This window comes from Parasteatoda tepidariorum, chromosome 7 (genome assembly GCF_043381705.1).
Source record: "Parasteatoda tepidariorum isolate YZ-2023 chromosome 7, CAS_Ptep_4.0, whole genome shotgun sequence".
Classification (NCBI taxonomy): domain Eukaryota; kingdom Metazoa; phylum Arthropoda; class Arachnida; order Araneae; family Theridiidae; genus Parasteatoda; species Parasteatoda tepidariorum.
Window position 1 is genome coordinate 38062196 of NC_092210.1, and position 20664 is coordinate 38082859.

General features: G+C 29.9%; 1 protein-coding gene across 4 annotated transcripts in view; it reads right to left on the reverse strand.

Moving 5' to 3' along the window:
- Positions 1-1149: 1149 nt before the first annotated feature.
- LOC107450794 (ATP-binding cassette sub-family G member 8) overlaps positions 1150-20664 on the reverse strand; it is a 66122-nt gene continuing 46607 nt past the window's right edge. For all 4 annotated transcript variants that reach the window (XM_043054536.2, XM_071183294.1, XM_043054485.2 and 1 more), the window contains 8 exons: positions 19214-19455; positions 13969-14086; positions 10492-10644; positions 8540-8656; positions 6287-6470; positions 5028-5236; positions 3279-3355; positions 1150-2277 (listed from right to left, as the gene is read on the reverse strand). In XM_043054536.2, coding sequence (XP_042910470.1) covers positions 1672-2277; positions 3279-3355; positions 5028-5236; positions 6287-6470; positions 8540-8656; positions 10492-10644; positions 13969-14086; positions 19214-19455 — 1706 coding nt within the window. In that variant the 3' untranslated portion in view covers positions 1150-1671. The remainder of the gene's footprint in view (positions 2278-3278; positions 3356-5027; positions 5237-6286; positions 6471-8539; positions 8657-10491; positions 10645-13968; positions 14087-19213; positions 19456-20664) is intronic.

Here is a 20664-nt window from a genome sequence, read left to right on the forward strand (position 1 = left end):
TAATATTCTGTTATTATTAACGAGAAAGTGATTTAATAACATATTAAAATCATAATAAAATAAGCGATAAAAAGTTACTTATTGCTTACATTAACCAACGCAGCACTGCACTCTACTAATAAGCTAAAAGTGTTCTTTTTCCCAAATGAGATAAAAAAGATTTCGGCACCGGATGTAATTTCTTTTTAATAGACTAGGGCCAGCTATACTCAATTCGTAACGCTTTTGGTCTAGTTAACGGGTAGCTAGAGCAATTTTGCGCAATTTTTTTTTAGCAATTTTACACAAGATTATGTGATTGGACATATTCTTGTAACATACTTGTAACGTATATACACTTGTCTTGTATATACACTTGTAACGTTGAATCGAATAAATTATTCTACAGGTAAATCGCTTAGAATCGCATTAAGTTAATACGCCCAAATGGTTAAACCGGTCTTCTGATTGAACGTATTCAGACAATATTTTCAGGTTAATAGAAATCTATAATTTGTTTTAATTTTCAAGAATTTTTATCCCTAGAAAAATGATTTACTTGCTTAAAAAATTACAATTTCGAGAGTGATTTCGTCATTCGAATCAAATTATTCACTAGTCTGAATATAGATGAACAACTATTTTAATGTTTAATGGATATTTTTCTGCATCAAGGCCTTGCGCAGAACTTAACCAAGGATAGGATAACTGTACGAATTATTGAGTATTGTAGAAGTTTGCCTTATGAACCGTTAATGCTGCATCCAAGTTCAAGAAAATTCGGTTAATATATTCCAAGTTGTTCAGGAACTGTTCATTATGTGGGATGCTTATTTATAAATATAATAACACAGAAAATAATAAACATATATTTTATTTACAATAAACTGGCAAAGACAAGTATAATTAAAACCGGTTAAATATGAAAATTTACAGTCACAGCAGGAAAATTAGGCAAGCTACAAAGTTTTTTTTTNCAGCGTCAAGGTCTTGGGCAGAATTTAACCATAGTTAGGATAAGGGTACGGATCATTGAGCATTGTAGAAGTTTGCCTTATGAACCGTTAATGCTGCATCCAAGTTCAAGAAAATTCGGTTAATATATTCCAAGTTGTTCAGGAACTGTACATTATATCGGATGCTTATTTATAAATATAATAACACATAAAATAATAAACATATATTTTATTTACAATAAACTGGCAAAGACAAGTATAATTAAAACCGGTTAAATATGAAAATTTACAGTCACAGCAGGAAAATTAGGCAAGCTACAAAGTTTTTTTTTTGTTTGTTTGAAAGAAATCTTCCTGCAGAGTGGATTGTATTAAATAGCTACAGTTTGGCACACAAAATGGTAGCTGCTGGAGTACAAGAGATAATTCTTCAAACAAGTATTGAATATAAAAGATCTGTCTTCCAAATATGCTTTAAGTTGACAAACCAGACTATGCTTTAATAAATAACTTCATAAACATTCCCTACAGTCAATTCATACACTCAGTGCATCGTTTGTAGAAATAGTTTTTTTTTAAAAAAATGATAGCCTGTATAAAATCTTAAGACTTAATCAGACATTGTTTTTATCAAAAGTAATTCTGGAATTTTTTTCACTTGTGATGTTTGTTCACACAGAGTTGGCAACTTTGACAGAATGGCAATTATGAATTAAAGCCAAGTTTTGATGGCGACTCAAGAGCGCTCTTTTTCAGGCTTCTTTTTGGAGTTGCTAACTGTGAAGAACAGAAACAAGCCCAGCACCAAACAAACAGCATGGAACACGACCACGATGCTAATGGGTTGGTAAAGAGGATATTGCTCTTGTGCACCATGGAATTTCAAGGCATCCATATCGTTTGAAATGCCACATTCTGCCCTCATCAAAATAGCATTTTCTTGCTGGATGACAGGATTCCGTGAACAAGAGTACCTTACTTCATCAGCTAGGGATGAATTGAATTCGTTTTGTACCAAGAGAGTATATACCCATCTTACTGGTGATACCCATCGAGACCAATTAAAGACGAGGAAAATGTCTTTCAGTGGTACAGTATAGCCAGCAGCTAAAGCCAGGATTGTGAATATCAATCCAGCCCACGAAGCAGCTTTATGGCGAGTTGAACTGGCCCAGCTGCAGGCGATGACCATGATGCGAAGAGTGAGCAGATAAAGAATCATATATGCTATGTAAATTCCAAAGGGGCGAACTCTGGAAGTAGTTTGGAGGCCTGCCATAGAATATGCTGGTACAGCATAGGCGACAGCAACAGCACCCGCTGGTATTAAACTATATGTAAGCTAGAAAAAAACATTTTCTATTAGAATAAAATTATTAATGAATACCACTAGCAATGAACGGTGGATAATTGTTTCCTGTTTTAGATTTAGCTTTTTTGCTACTAATCGAAAAGAGATTTTATTATAGAGCACAATTTTGGATTTAGTACAAACTTAATTTCCTACATAAAAGATGGATATTTTTTTCGTTTCTCAATTTATTCAAAATACTGTATTTTACTCATAAAATGAGATAAAATATGTTGCAAAAATTCTAAAATTGCCCATGTTAAAGAGACATTAAATTTATTTGAAAAATATGTTTTTCGCCAAGATTAATTTTATAAAACTTAATCATACCTAGTTTAACCACAAAGTCCAAAATAAAATTGTGTAGTACTACGAAATTACAAAAAATAAGTTTAAAGAAATCATACCCACTATATGAATTAATTCTTAAGGAACAACAAAATATAGTTCGTAAATAAACTAAGTTGGTGGTAATGGTTTTATTCTTCTTAGAGTTGGCACTTATCTAAAACTAAAAAAATTAAACGTTTAAAACTGTAAAAGTTAGATAAAAATTTAAGACATTCATAGCGAAAATAAGAATACAAAACTTTTCACTCAAACTGGTATATAATAATTAATTTCTTGAACGCTTTATCGTGGAAGAAATTCTTCACTGCAAATTCTTTTTCACTTACATAAATAACTTAAAGGTTGAATTATAGAATAAGTAAGTTCAAGTAAATCTAGAATATAGCGTGAAGTTTCAATTTTCAGAGAAACTTGCTTCAAAATTACAAAGAGACAACAGGGACTACTATGCTGTCGATAAGTCATCCTGAAAAGTTTGTTTGCATTTTGAAAACCTTTTTTCAACATTCAAAACTTCATGATTTACTCTAGGATTACTTGAATTTACTTTTTTATGAATTTTAGGATGCCAATAAAGGTGAGACATAATTCGCCATGAAAAATTTCTCCCACAGTAAAGCACCCTCTTAGAGTAATTTTACCTTGCATAAAGCATAAGTAAACTTGTGATACAAACGTTCTCTTGTATCTCTAACAACTGTTGCTTTTTCCTTCCATACTGAAAAGCAAAGAAAAAATTAGTTTTTTTTCGACAATATATATTTTTTACTTTATGTAAACTTATAGTATACAAAGATAAATTGAGAAAATGTAACCAGATTAAATCAAACAGAAAAGAAACTTGAAAAAAGAAAAAACAGTTAAACAATTAATAATAAATACACTTGAACTATCATGAAATAAAAACTTTAAAAATATTTGCTTTAAAAGTCTAATATGTTTCTAAAAATTTGTACACATTAGATATACTATTAGGTCTTTAAAGCTCATTAATTTCTTTGACTAGACGTTTCTGATATCAATCGAAAAAAAAAAACTCATTTTTGTTCAAAATCGAACCTATTTTGTGACGCAAAAACTTTTTAATTTCTAACCGGTTCTTATGTAGTATCTATTCAAAGAAACCGATTTTTTGAGAAATTTAAAATATTTAATGAAATGAGCACTTAAATTGCAGCATACGTCATTGAAATGGTAGTAGACAACAAATATTGCAGGAACAGAAAAACTAACAAGAATATTTCACTACGAAATTAAATCGATATTTTTAAATCTTCAGTTAAAATTATTGGTGTTCGAAGACTGCCTCCATAGTGAAAAAAAATTGCATTCTGCTTATAGTCATAAGGAAACGATAGAAATTTTTAATCCGGTACGAACTCCAGTTTGAGCATTTAGCTAGTTGAAAAGTAGTCTCGAAGTTTCCATAAGGGTAAATTCTATTTGGAGATAAATTTTGCTTGCAGAATGGAGGGAACGTTTGAAACTTGTATTGTCCGTAACTCTTGATAGAAATTTTATCATCGGTTACTCAGATTTGACCTTTACTTTAATTTTAGTAACCATTCGTAAAGTTTAAGTAAAACTGAAACGTCAAAATACAGCACGAAATGGTTAACAAAAAACTTAAAATTTGTGTAAAATGTTACTTAAACAAATTCGTTTCTCTTACGAATATTTTACCAACCACACTTTACTGGGTAAGAATGAGTACGTAATTTTTACATAATATTTACGTCAACAGTACGTCAAAATGAAAGTAAGTTGAAACTACAAATTATAGAAAAAAAAAGTAGTAATCCAAAAAACAGAAAATTTGCGTAAATAAATCCGAACCGAAATTTACCGAAATTTAAATAGTAAACTTGCTTCGTCAATAATACAGTAAATACACCGAATCATTTTTACTAAATCTAAATAGTTAAAATTTGTCCTCCAATTTTTCGTAAAATAAGCGATACAGTTGGTAAAATCTATTCCGTTAACATTATCTAAAATATACCATTGCTTTTTTTTTACCAAATATCTCAATGGTTCAATACTGGTGGAAAATTTTTTTAGTCACTCTTTCGTAAAATATGCGATACAGAAGAGCAGTTGATAAAATCCATTCCGTTAACATTATCTAAAATATACCAAGTCTTTTTTTTTTACCAAATATCTCAATGGTTCAATATTACGCAAAACGTACGTATAAAGTGTATTGACTTTATCACTTTATTAAAATTTTACGTTTAATTTAAATATCTTGCAACACAGGAGTTCAGAAATTGATTAGACATATCTATCAAAGAATTTAAACTGAAAATAAATCTGCTTATTAGATGCTTCAAAAAGAATGCAATTGAATTTTAGAAAACGGAATCGCAATGCGCACTGGGGCTACTTACTTCTTGATATGGTGTAAAGAAGGGTAGGCCATACTCCCATTGTCAGCATTACATAGTAAAAACCAAATCTGTCCTCTATGTGTTCTTGTTCTCTACCACTTCTCACATTCCAAAAAGCAGCACCGATGCATACCGACATCAATGCAGCCACAAACACTTCACCACAAAAGTGGACCACGTTAAATGGAAAAGTGTAAATAAGCACACGACTGAAATTAAAAGTATATTGGTTAATATTGGTGAGATTTAAAAACAGAATTTTAATGACTCTTAGAATTGATAACGAATAACAGTTCTTTCAATTGATAATAATCGTTATCAATCTCGAATTACACTAATTATTGTGCAATATGGAACTGCTTCATTTCTTTGAGTCAAGAATTACATCTATAAAGCCATGTTTGTGATTTCAAATCAAATGAATGGAAAACATAAACACTCGAAAACAAAATTTAAAAGTTAATATTGAAAAATAAATTTGAGCTACTTAGATCAGAATTTAAAATGTCAAACATATCATTGCAAACTTTTAAAAATCAATGTTTAGAGTAAAATAAAGCCATTTTAACTGTCAGACGAAAATCGATTTAAATCTATGAGCTGAATTGACAAAACATTTCACGGACCAAACTGCCAAGATATTTTACGGGCTGAATTGACAAAATATTTTATAAGGATTGAACTAGTAAAATATTTTGAGGACTGTAGTGAAAAAATATTTTAGGGACTGAGTTTAAAAAAAAATATAAGGACTAAATTGGCAAAACAATTTACGGTTGAGCCAATTAAATGTTTTACGGTCTGAATTGACCAAATATTTTAAGGGCTTAATTGAATGTCGATGACTAGGGCAAAATCCAAAAACAGTTGAACGCAATCAACTTAACTAAATCAAACAGCGTATTAAACAAAGCAGTTGGAGAAAAAGGAACACAATAGAAAAATTAACTAAGTTGTAACGGGTCTTAAAAATCAAGAATTAACCAAATCGGCAAAATTCGTTAAGAATTTATGCAGGTGATGTCATTCTAACGTCAGCAACTATCACCGAAATTTCTTATTTCCTGCCTTGAAAATTGGCCTGTTAATTGAGCGTTATGAAAATTTATTGCATTTAATTTTACGAACTTTAAAATTAAACAGATATCGAATTACGTTCATTTTATTATTAGTTTCAAATAAGATACAGGAAAATGAATTCAGCAATAATTAATTCATGTTTAAAAAAATGTATAAAAAATTAGGAAATTTATACTCACATCCACAAAGTTAGCACCTGAGTAAAAATATTTGCTCTCTTGACAGTTGCTGGAGGAACCCCAGGTGGTCCAGGATCACCTAATGGTTCTTGTCTACGTCTGAATAATTCGACTAAGTTTTCGACCCTTTGACTTGATTCCAGCATTGCTTCAGCAGAGAGATTGTCCAGTGTGACAAGATCAACTAAAATACAAATTTAAAACTAAAACAAAACTTTCAGCATAGGGAATGAAACTTTCAGCTTAGGCAATGAAACTTTCAGCTTAGGCAATGAAACTTTCAGCTTAGGCAATGAAACTTTCAGCTTAGGCAATGAAACTTTCAGCTTAGGCAATGAAACTTTCAGCTTAGGCAATGAAACTTTCAGCTTAGGCAATGAAACTTTCAGCTTAGGCAATGAAACTTTCAGCTTAGGCAATGAAACTTTCAGCTTAGGCAATGAAACTTTCAGCTTAGGCAATGAAACTTTCAGCTTAGGCAATGAAACTTTCAGCTTAGGCAATGAAACTTTCAGCTTAGGCAATGAAACTTTCAGCTTAGGCAATGAAACTTTCAGCTTAGGCAATGAAACTTTCAGCTTAGGCAATGAAACTTTCAGCTTAGGCAATGAAACTTTCAGGTCAGGCAATGAAACTTTCAGGTCAGGCAATGAAACTTTCAGGTCAGGCAATGAAACTTTCAGGTCAGGCAATGAAACTTTCAGGTCAGGCAATGAAACTTTCAGGTCAGGCAATGAAACTTTCAGGTCAGGCAATGAAACTTTCAGGTCAGGCAATGAAACTTTCAGGTCAGGCAATGAAACTTTCAGGTCAGGCAATGAAACTTTCAGGTCAGGCAATGAAACTTTCAGGTCAGGCAATGACACTTTCAGGTCAGGCAATGAAACTTTCAACTGAACGGGTGTACGAAAAATAACCACTGATTTGAAAAAATTTAAGCTGAAATGGTAGGGGATAGAAGCATAAGATTTGTCGGTTCACTGTATTCTACTTAGGAAACCAGTCAATTTATTCTAACCAAGTATGTAAGCAGATGAAGCTGCTAAATGGAAGAATTATAAAACGATGTTTTCTGCTACACGTTAGCTGATTTTAACTGAAATATATGAACGGGGTCTTAATATTTGCTTCCGAATAGTTCACGTTAATGATGCAAATATTGGTTATTTTAAAAACAGACGTACTATATTTTCAGCACTATAATGAAACCTATTCCTCGGTATCTGACAAATGTTCTTCAGAGTCTGATTATGTCAAAATGTTTTGTACTTTTCCCTCTCTGTTTTAACTTTTAATGCAGCACAAATCAAACCCTTCTCAATTCGCTTTAATTTATACTTTTTCTCGATTAGCAGCATTATTTATTGACTAAGTTCTACCACCTTTAACAATTTTGAAAATCAGTAAAAAATGGAAATTCTAAGCAGAACTTAGCAAACCGCACATTTTGATAGATTACCTTCTAAATTAAAATATTCTAACCACAATTTTTTAATCAGTACATTTCACGACATTTTTAAATATTTTTTTCTTACTTTTTTATTAAATATCCTCCGAATTTGGTAAAATTCCACCACTCCCAAATGTCGTCCTTGCCAATTTCAAAAGCATATAAGTCAGTTAAAAAAAATTTTTGAATAGTTCTAATGATATTTTGAAAATAAGTTTCATTGTCATTTACACTGGCTCCATTATATTAAAAACTTCAAAATAAAATATTTTTTTGATTGATGTTAAATTCTAATAATATGACGTTTTTAGAGGTCAAAAAACAATTGAAACTTATTTATGTGAGACAAGGTAATCCAATTTAAATTTAATTACGATAATATTATAATTAATTCTACATGTGGCGGTTAGAAAACGATTAAAACATGCATTATCATCAGGAATGGAGCTCTTGTTGAGATTTGAGTGTTCTAACTAGTCTGCAAGGGATAAAAATTTTGACTTCAATGCTTCAACGTTACAAGCCTGATGTATCGCAAAAACAGAACTTCCATCGATAGATTTTTGTGCTGCCTACTTTTGATAATTCCAAAGTATCAGTAAACGATGTTTGTAGAAATATCAACAATATTAAACATGAAGATATTTTCAAAGCAAGACTATTATTCTTGCGTTCTTTCTTTACGTGGGAAAAAATGCAATAATTGAAAAGTTAATTTAAAATGAATTCTGCATTTGAAGCCCAAATTATTTCTAAAACAAAACTTATAATTGCTTCAACATAGAGTAGATAACTTTACTTACGATAATAATCAGAAGGATTTTTGTAGGCTGGACATGGAAAATCAATGTAAGCAAAGTAAGGAAGCATGTCTCTTCGTTTCCCAAAGAATAACATTCTTCCCGTAGAAATGACGGCAACTAAGGAAAATAAAAATTAATTTTCATCTAATAGATTATTAATCTTAGATAACTAAACTTAAATCAGCAGCCAATCATTCGACTAACAGATTACGAATTAAAAATAAGTATATTTTTATGTTTCCTTTATTTATTTAACGCAAGTTAGCTTCTCTTAAAAAAGTATAATATTTCAATTTAAAAATAGAAATATCTTTATGCACTTATAGCAGATGTAAGTATACTCTTCACAAATAGTCTTGTTGTTGAGTAATACATCAAAGCATCAAGACTATTTGTGTAGAGCTCCGCGAATAGTCTTGATGCCTCAGGGGATCTAGTGTTCACCTTCCAATGAGGTGAACCGGGTTCGAATCCCAACGATGGCTGGTTGATACGAAATCCGCATCCGGCTTGCACTTACCACAATGAAGACTTAAAATATCCTCAGTAGTAGCCGGATCATGGATTAGAGTCCCCTTGCCATCAGGCTAATCGTTGGAGATTTTCGTGGTTTTCCTCTCCATGTAACGCAAATGCAGGTTAATTCCATCAAAAAGTTCTCCACGAAGACAAATTTCTCGTAATACTTGATCCAAGAGTGTCCTTGTCTTCTGGATTAGGTTCAAAATGACAAGGCTACGAAGTTGAATATTGGTAGTCGTAAACCCAAAATCGGGTGGGCTGTTCAACGACTGTTATAAAAATATAAAACCCCTCTGGCATTCACCCCTCTTCACTGATACTCCCAAACTCCCGGAGATTGCTCACATGGTTTGTTCGGCAAACCATGCTTGCTTTGCACGCTACCAAGTTAAACCCGTTTGAAATGTGTTCTAGCGTAAAATCTTAAGAATTTAAATCAATAAAATCTTTAAAACAAATTCCGCTTTTTTTTGAAAAAATTTAATTTTTAGTAAATAATAAATTATTGAAATTAAATACCTTAACTTAAAATAAATGATATCCAATAGAAAAGCTTGTAGAAAGAAAATAATTATGCTTTAAAAAAAAGCAATCATCACGCTACGTTTTACATGCTTTTTTTTAATGCTACATCTTTTATAGCTGTTTTCAACGTTTTCTTCGAAGCTTCGGGAATTCTTTTTTATTATATTTAAGTGTAACAGCATGGCTAATAATTTTTTTTTATGAATAACAATGAATAAAATTACTATTGAACCAGCATGAGTGTAATTGAATCATAATATAGAACACTTTGTCGATATGAACTATTTGCTTTTTAACTTTTCAATTTCTCCTAATTTATAGCTGAGTTTTTTTCTGATTTTCTTCGCCCAAGCGAAAAAATTTTAATTCAGATATTTTTTAACATGTACCTTAAGGCTTTCATGCTTATGACAGCTCACACGCTTGATATTTAAATACTTTTTGTCAATGTTAAAAAGAGATAAGAACTTTTTTTGTCATGTAAGAGAAATGCATAGATAGATCTTGATAAATTTTAAGGTAATTTTGCTTACCACTACGTATAAGTGATTTAAACCAATAGGGTTTGACCCCACGTTGAAGATTCAGTGATATGAGAAGAATAAGCGATGAAAAGTCAGATGATCATGATCATAATCAATGCTCAATGATGGTCAATGGTCATGCTCTTAAATAAAAATGTTTATAAAAATTTAGCTTGTTTTAAAAAATTCTGCTTCATATCACTACCGGTGTGAGACATATTTCGCACAAACCTTGAACATTGGATGATATGATATAAAGAAGTACCATAGTCAAAGCAACGTTTCTTTGCTTTGGAATAGCAAAAGGTATTAGCATAATGAATATATACTATAGATTAAAAAATTGATTCGCAATAATAAAAAAAAATCTATAAAAATTACTTCTTGAAATCATTGTGAAAATTTCATATGTTGGAGGATGTATAGTCATGATGACAATCCTTCCTCTTGCTGCCCATTGGCGTAAGTATTCGACCAGGAAAAAGGTATCAAATATATCCATTCCTTTTGTTGGTTGGTCCAGAAGTACAATATCTATAAAAAGAAAAACACAGTTTTGAATCGTGTAGTTTAATAGATCTGATGCAGAATTCTGATATTAACACATTTTTCCAGCATTATTTTCACAGTCATTGACCAAATGCCGGCATTTTTTGATAATTATTTACTACAACGTCTGGTTGACCACAATAGGATGAAATGTACAACACTGTATCACAAATGCTTGTGAAGTATAAAGGTTTTTAATTAGGAATGGTTGAAGGTTTTAATTTCATTTTAATTTTAAAAATTGAGATGCTTAATTTTAACATATATAATATATTTCCTTTAATTTATAAATATATTTTGACAGGTAAAAAAGCTTTTTAAATATTTTCTACAACTTTAAATCTCTTCCAGTTGTAAACGCAATTAAATTTTTTTAAAACTTTTTTAAATTCCTTCTTGTTGTAAATATGCAAATGGCAATTTTCGTCATTTGATTCACTGAAATTACGAATATTTGTGAAGTGGATGGATGAATGTTTTATATTTACTATTTTAAATATAATTTAAAAAATACGTGAAAATATTTTAAGCAAACATAGATGACTGATAAAAATTTGTGGAAATTTAGCTAAGGTGGTTGGAGTCAGGGCTAAAGAGAATAGAAGGGCTGGTTCACTCCTTTGAAGTAACTCTTGCCGCGCCAATCCTCCGATTTTCTCTAGTGGCGTCACTTTGGCGCAAAGCTCGCACTTTTACTTCAAGAACGGAGCGCTCGGCCTTACTAGCTCTAACTAATATTGGATCATTTCTTTTTGGGAGATATTCTAAGATATTTGTTACTTTCCATATTGACTTTCCTCAGTTTTTGCAGTGAATTTACAAGAATTTAAAACTATTATCGAAATGCCAGTTTGCGCGATTGCAACTTGCAAAAATTCTGATATAAAAACAAAAGGAAAAAGTATAATTTTTCGCGTGTTCCCTAAAGTAAATGAACAACTATGTAAAGAATGGATTCCGAAATGACACAGTTAATATAAAACAGCAATACGTTTATTCTGTCGTAAAGAACTTTTATAAAAATTCATTATCTAAATAGAAACCGCCTCGTTACTTCATAAAGAAAGGCAGGTGAAAAGAATTAAAAAATAGATAAAGTCAAAGAAAATTAAAATGTAAGTAAAAAGTATAAATAAAATATATAGTATATAGTTGAAATTCTCCTAATTTCATAACATATTTTTTAATGTAGTTATTCTAAATATTTATGATTTTTTTTAAAAATTATATTCTCTTCAATTTAAATATCTATATATTATATCATCGTAAATTTAAATGTCTATAAACAATTGTAAAATTTCTGATGTCATTATGAACCTAAATTATTATTTTGTTTCAGTAATTAGCGTTTAAGGTTGATGTTTCCTAATGATTAAGTATGAACAAATTGCTATTAACGACATATTTTAAAATCAGGGATTCTAAATTTAACTTAACTTATCTTTATAAAAGAATATGTAGATAAAAAAAGTGTCGATATATGCCTTCATTTTTCTTAATAGTTAAAGTTAAAACTGAACTTTTTAAAATAAAGTATTTATCGTGTCATTTTCACCAACTAGCAAAACATTTTTATAAGTTTAAAATGGTATTTTTTTAATATAATAACCAAGAAAGTTTTTTTTGAACTATGTTTATGAACGGAAATAATGTGTTAATTACGTAAAGTTTGAAAGCTAATAACCAGAAAAAGTCTAACTTATTTTTACAAAGAGAAAGATACAAAGTTATCATATCTTTACTTGCGATCTCCGAGATCTGTGGACACAGTGACGTCATGAGGAGGGAAATCGTAGCTTCAGCTCTAAGAGCGGAGTGAACTAGCCTTTCCATTCTCTTTAGCCCTGGGTTGAAGTTGCCTCTCCCATCTCTAATCCTATTTTATATTATTTTCCGTAGACATTGTGCTTACGCAATCCTTTGTATTGATTAAAAAGTTTTTTTTGGAAAATAAGCAAAAAGAAAATGATGCTTAAACTAAATTAATTTCTAACGTGGTTACCCCTTTAGTTTAAAAAAATATCGTAAATGCATAATTTCAGGCCAAAATGCAGCTACTTTTATAGTTAATATATTTTAGTGAACACAAATTACTGTTTCACCGAAAATTTTTTTAAAAATAAAATATTTGAGTTAACAAATTTTATATTTTTGAAGAAAAAAAAAAAGACAAGACGATTTAACANTATAGTTAATATATTTTAGTGAACACAAATTACTGTTTCACCGAAAAAATTTTTAAAAATAAAATATTTGAGTTAACAAATTTTATATTTTTGAAGAAAAAAAAAAGACAAGACGATTTAACAGATGTAATAGGTTAAGTTTCAAATGTGAGCCGGTTGTTCCAATTTTGTATTTGTTGCATTCTGCGACTAATAGTAAGCCTACGTGGAGTTACATTCTTTATCGATTTCGTAAAGAAATGTCAGCTTTTCCCCACAGATTAGACTTTTATTTACATAGAATAACGTAAAAATAAACAAGTTTTTAATTTTTTTGTGATCAATTATAAATGCTTTTTAAGAGTGTGATACCCATTCAAACTTTTAGAAGCATAATATGAAACTTTTAGCCTTGGATTTAATTAATGTAGGAATGACGCACAGTATCCAAAATCAGCAAATGTCCAGAATAACTTATGACCCAATGATTGGATTTTCTTGTACCAGGGACTCAATCTTAATATTTTGAGAGACTAATCTTAAATATGATAATTAACTTGCGTAAACTATATTATTTTAAGGGATGAAAGCAGACAGAAAAAAATGCTTTTTCTGCGTGAACATGTTTTTTCGACTGTTTCAGATTCTTTATTCTCAAAATACGGAGAAAGGGGGATACAATCTGGAATACCAATTGTTTAGGTAGAAGAGCTGTCGAAAGTTAAGCCCTTTAATGTTATTTTCATTTTTAAAGATCTGGCATTTCTAAGATGTCGTGTTTTAAAATTTTTCATAATCTAATCAACCGGTTGCCTAAAAAATTTGCATTTTGTCATTTAAAACTACGTAGATTAAAATTGTGTAAAAACTTACATTAAAATTTTTTTTGCTTATTAAATTAAATAAATACTTATTATAAATGATTATTTTTTGTATGGAATTATCTTCCAATAAATAAGTTCTATAATAAAGAGCAAAAATTTTGATCCGTTTTATTAGTTCTGGTTTATAAAAAAGTTTCTTTTCTAAAAAAGCATTGCCAACAAGAAAAAAAAATACATTCCCCTCTTTTAGGGTAAAGATAAAAAGTTGATAATTTGCCATTTATTATTTTCTGTTTATTAATATAAGGTTTTATATTTACCTGTGTCAAGAAGAAGCTGTGAGGCAACATTTAACCGTCGCTTTTCAGACTCTGTAAGATCTGATACACGAGTGTGTTTTACTTGTCCCAAGCCAAGATCTTCTATAAGAGCATTTATCTGTAAAAAAAAAAAAGTAGTTGTTGCTAAAGAAATGCTCAAAAATATAGAACTATTAATTCAGTCTAGACTAAAAATGTTTACAGAAAAGAAGTTTATCATAGAACTAGTCAAGAATCATCTGAAGCTAAAACCGGGCTATGTACATATATTGTTTGACCAATTTTCTCTCATACAATATGAAATTGCATACGTTTCTGGAAGAGAATATGTCCTATTGCTAAAAAGTTTAAATTGCTATTAGCTTGTTTGAAGCATGATTATGGAAGAAAATTTTTCATAAACTCGTTAGCTTTAATAGTTTAAAGAGTTTAGTGAATTTTATTTAAAGGGTAGTTCAAATATTACATAATAACCCAATGGCAGGAAGAGATAACTGGAGAGCTCAAAGTTTTCAAGAATATGCTTATATAATATTTGAGCAACACCTAACCGAAATTTTTATAAAAAGGTATTGTCTGTTTTTGTTTTTAATTACACCCTCAGCAATAAAACTATCACATTTGACTATTCAGCAATCTTTGAGCTGTGTATTTCATTAATTTTGAGAGCCATTTCGTCATGAAATTCCGTGATTTGTGATGAAATGCAAACTCTCAAATGTATGACGAAAATGGTTCCGGAACCTCATTTTAATGCATTGTGGGAGATTAACTAAAATGAATGAACTGGAATGAAAACTAGATGATCGAAAATAAAGTGACGATAAAGCTGACCGGCTTGTATTATGGTCAAGGAATTGGCCTAGTACCAGAAAGATCCCGGGTTCGAATTTCGCTTCAAACACGCTCTTTTTTCTTTCAGTCTTTCTTTTGTTGCTTGGGTGACATTGACCCACCTGTATGGTGTCCACGATAAGGTAATTGTACGAAAAGTTAAATACGTTAGATATTACGAGTTTTTCGACTATTTTTTTCATTGGATAAAATGAAATGACGAAATGTGTTTCCTCGAAGAAGTGACAATAGTTATTTTGTCACTTTGACGAAATTTTTGTGAGGAGCATATATCAGGAAATGGTTCCATCAAAAACGAAGAAAGTTTCTTTAACTTTGAGTATCCATTTTTTTACATTGAATATTTATTATGCGAAACAAAATTCCCTTTCTTTGCACCAGTAGGTATCACTGTGCTAAAAAAGAAAATTGGATTTTGGTATTATTGCATTATTTTTGCCGATTATTACGTAAAATGTCCAAATCCAAATATGGACTCCGTTTTCTCCTACTCCCCCCCCCATATATAATTTTATAGTCATGAATTAGATTTGAAAGATAGAAGAAAAAGACAATTTTTACTGTTAAACACCTTCTAGAACGGGAAAATATTCTAAATTTCGGGGGATTTTCTAGAACGGGATGGAAATTTCGGGGGATTTTCCCCCGAAAATATTAAGAAAATCATGGAAAAAAAAAATTTCGAATTTTTTACGCAGAATGTTTTAACTTATTCTCTACAGACATCAATTTACAGTCCTTTTTTCTCTCCCAAATAACAACAATATTCTGAAACAACTCATGTTAACTGTACGCAAAGAAAAACTATTATCTCTGAAAGTTACACATCTTGAGAGTTTGCTTACGTTATTTATTGTTCATAAATTAGGATAAAAAAAAAATTCATATTCTATACAAATCGATAAAGTATGAACACATATGAACAATTCTGTGATAAAATGGATCCCATTTTTAATGACGTCATTACCGGTACCAGAGGTCATCGACCCAAATCTAAGACACCTTCTTAACATAATGAGAATAAAATCTTCCCTGCTTAAGCACTTCTCGACTGCAAGTTACTGAAATATATTACTTCACATAAATATGCGTTATCACGATATTTTGTAGTTAAAATTTTCTTAACTTATGATAAACTAATTCAGTAAAAAATGGAGTTTTATCCTTCAACTAAATTATATAAAATGGAAAATTGCGATGAAAGGTATCACACCTACAATACCACATATGGTGGAGTGCAAGAAAAAAAAAGCATAAATTTACTTTATGAGAATAATTTAATTTTCATTCGAGCGTAATCGTTTTTTCCATTCGACCACAGAATGTATCCATCGAATAATGATTAAATGGTTTTTTAAAACTATATCAAGATTCCTTTTAACCAATTTAAGATTCTCACATTATTGGCTATATTAAAGATAAAAAAAAAAACCATAGTGTAAGTTTAACCCTTGGACGCAGCATTCTTGCTAAAGATATTTCTCATAATTAGTTCATTATTTGGTAATAATTTAGATCAAAATAAGTAGAAAATATTATATTTAGCTTTTTAATAGTTTGTGGTTATGAAATACAGCATTTAACACCGGTCTCTTTTTCCTGTGTAAAAAACAAAATCTTCCATACATGGCTCACTTCCAAACAATTATGCTTTAGATTCGCATTTATTTGTAGTTATTTAGATCTAAGAGAAACAATTATTCATCACTGAAATTTTAATAGTTCACAAAATCAATTATTGATGCGTTTTTGAATATGAGTAAAGCAAATTATTAACTACACTTTTTTGGATTTTATATTTTACAAATATAAATTCCAATAATCTAACAAATTTTTTTGTAACTATTGGACTATTTTTGTAACTATTGGACTAATTGAAAAATATCAAAATATGTTTCTACTTGTAATTAGAAAGTCAGTAAAAAAAATATATATAAGGTATACCGGTGTCCCGTTTGTGTCAAGGGTCTAAAAACTTTTTAAAATGGTTCGATATGTTTAGTTGCGAGTCGGGTTTGCGGCTATCTCTGAAAAAACCAAAACAAAGGAGGGCTTTGCTTACATAAGTGTTGGCAACAGTAAAACTTACTGAAGACTCAAGACAAAAGTCAACAACAGGGAGCTATTTTCTTGAGTGAGTTATTCGAGCATTTGATCATTTCCCTACGATTTTAGTTCCAGTTACAAACACAAAACTAATAAATAAGGTTATTTATAAGCACAAAATTTCATTTCCAATTCTTTATAAAGGGCACCATTTTAAAAATCTCACCAACCTTCCCACTAAAAAGAAAAAGTGGTCTTAAAAAATCTAATTTCAGGTAATAAGCTAAATGAATTTCCTTAAATATTATTCTGAATCCGAAAGATCCCAATCCATATTTCAACAGAACATTATTAGAAAAAAAATAGCCCTATAAAGGATTAAATAATCTAGTGCCTCGTACCAAGCCCTATTTACGAATTGTAATTTACATACAAGTAAGAGAGAAGCGTCAACCCTCTCATTACTCACAGATTACGCTTACACGCTTGAATAACAACAGTAGGGACTTGCATTGAAGACAATATTATGGGACACAGCCGTAAGCTTTAGAGTAAACAAAGCATAAAAGATGCTTATAGGATATGACCCGTTTAAACGGAATATTTAGTTCAAGTACAGTTAGTATCTATTGTTAAATACACTCATCCATATTTTGATTGAAAGTTTTGAAAGCGAAACCTGCCGAAATGACATTTTCAGTTCTACTTGCATCTTGTTTAAACCAACATCATCTGAACATCAATTTTATATTCTAATCTACATTGCATGGGTTTCAGTCTCTCTCTCTAAACTCGTTGCATTTCTTCTATGAATCTAAAGAACCTTTATGTTATTTGGTTTTTCCGAACAATAAAATTTTTATTATATATAAACAAATATAAAATCTATCTATATACAGATAAATCTATCTATATATCTAATTTATATAAAATCATCTGTATCTACCTCATATGAATAAATATTAAAATAAAATCTAAGGAGGTAAGCTGAAACATTCATAAACAGAAGATTAAATAAAACTTTATAAAAATATGAGGGTATATATTTTTAAAACGTAAAGCACAAAAGTCAAAGAAAATTTTTAAAAATCCTTTAAGGGTTAGACAAGTAATTTTACGCATTTTGGGTTGCTAAATAATATATGAAATAAAACTTAGAGTTAGGTATAAATAGCTATTTTAATACTGCGAACCACATTGCTTAACCATTACATCAAGACATGTGCGTGAGTTAAAATTCTGAACTTTTTTGCTTCTTAGTTTTTGTTCTCGATTGGATAAGAATTAGCTTGTAAATGAGATTCTTTTCCTCAAAATCTTATCGTTGTCATAAGAAATCAAAAAATATAGAAGTCGGCAATTTAGATTTCGAATTAAGCAAATAGATCAAAAATAAATTTATTCAATAGCTTAAATTTTTTTAAACATTCATAACGTCATGGGAAGTATACTACTCGCTTATTTAGTTAGTCTTTTTAATGTCGGTAGAAGCTATTTTGATTTGTGAGGCCACCCGGTGATAATTTGAGAAGATTCAAAAATAATAACTAATGAAGGTCTTTATGTTTTCATGAATGTGGATAAAAATAAAGGTTAGCGTGGGGTCAAGAAGAGAGTCTATGGGGTGATACTTTCTCTTGTTCGTTACGCATTCCTTTGTTCGATCATTTCTCTACTAGCTTATTTGCAGTTACAAACACAGAATTTATGAAACTCGTTCGTTTTGAATATCCCGCCAAAAGAAAAATGATCTTCAGAATATCATAAATACTTTATGTAAAAAACTATGATAAATTATGTAATAAACAAAACGAATTTCTTTTCATAAATCAATCATAAAAACGTATTTAAACATAACATTAAAAGAAAAAAAATAGTCCCAACAGAGAAATAGCAAGAGCATTCCCAAACAGTTCAGAAATTATAGCAAAGGCACACATACTCTTACAAAGTAAAATTAATACGTTAAAAACTGCTACACACTTTTTCAAAAGACTATTTTAGTTCCAAAAACGCTTATTTCTTTTTCATTACTCTTTATGGTTCGTTCAAAGGGTGATTGATGATTTCCAAAAATATGAAGTGATTACTTTGGAATGAAAATTTCTATTTACAGTGTAACTGACAAATGGGCCAAAACTTCCGTATATCAGAGTTTGGCGATAATTTAAGTGACGCATGAGTAAGCAGACCTTCTCTTTCAACTGTGACAAAAAATAAATAATTCGAAAGTAACAAAAGCGTGCAAATCCATTAGGAAAAGTTCAACACAAAAGTAATTCTTAAAATCCAATTTTTTTCCAATAAAAAGTTGGATTAGTATTAACAAAATAATGATACTCACTCTACTCTTCGTATCGAAACCCCTGTTGTTATCCGGTTCTTGTAAAAGGGAGGTAAAGAGTAAAGTTTGCCGGACACTCATGTCCGGTCCAAAATCTGTGTGCCGCTGGACATATGCAACACATTTTTCTAATTTCTTTAGAGTCAGATAAAGGCCGTTGACCATGAATTCTCCTCGTAAGCGACACCGCCACTTACGATGTCTGTTGGCAAGAATGTCTAACAAAGAAGTGCCTTCATTTTCTGAAAATTTTAATAATGTTAATATTTTCAAGTTTTATTGCGTTAATATTATATTACTTTAAGGCTGATACTTTGCAATTATTCACATAAATATTTTAAATATTGTATTGTTAATCAATATTTATGTTGTTACTATTACATATCCTCTTAACCTGACATATGTCAGATAAGTTCCAAGAAGCCGCTAGCCGCAAGAAAATCCGCAGTAAAAAAGTGTCTGGTGTTAATATTTAGAAATTACTATATTACTTTAAGGCTAATATTTCGTAATAATATTCACAAAAATATTTATATAATATTTAATTTATGTTTCTAAATTAAAATTATATTACTTTAAGGCTGATACTTCGCAATATCATACATAACAATGCTACTGTACATAAAATAATTAATTAATATTCATAAATTAAAATTATATTATTCTAAGACTTACTTCATCAAATACTTGACAATTCCTTAATAATTATTGAAATAATATGAAACATAAGTATAACATAACAAAGAAGCATTGAATGGAAGTACACCAAGTTTTAGATCTTATTTCGTTTTATGGTATCAGTCAAGTACAAAATAATAACTTTTGTAATGAAATTAAAATACAAAAAGAATTTTTCAGAGCATTTTTTTTGAAATCGAGAATGCAATTTTTGTTCAAATACAGATCAAATTTTAACTTCGAATTACAGAAACAAAACTTCAAAGCCCTTATTTTTTTTGAAAATATATATAAGGCGAAATACTTAAACGACTCACTGAAACTAAATATACATTCAAAATGAGAACTATCAAGTTAAACAAATACTCAGGAAAAGTAGAAGATTTTAAATTTTGGCTTTTATTTTAACATATACTGAATGGGGTTCAAAAATATTGAAAGGTAGAAATATATTTTTTTTCGAGATTCAATTAATAAATTGAAACATTAATCGAAACCTTATTTTTTATTATTGTAATTATTAGCACTAAAATAGTATTACTAATTTGTTATATAACATTTAAAATAAAATTAATATATAACTGATGAGCTTTAGACGATATAGTACTGAATGAAAAGTTTTCTAAAAGTGGAATTCTTACATCAAACTTTTTATTGGTATTGTTTATAGGTACTTCACAAATTCTAATGGGCATTAGACAACAGCCCAATACACAGAAGCATCTTATTGTCGGCATGGAAATAGTTTTTTTACTCTAAGAATACTCTCTTGA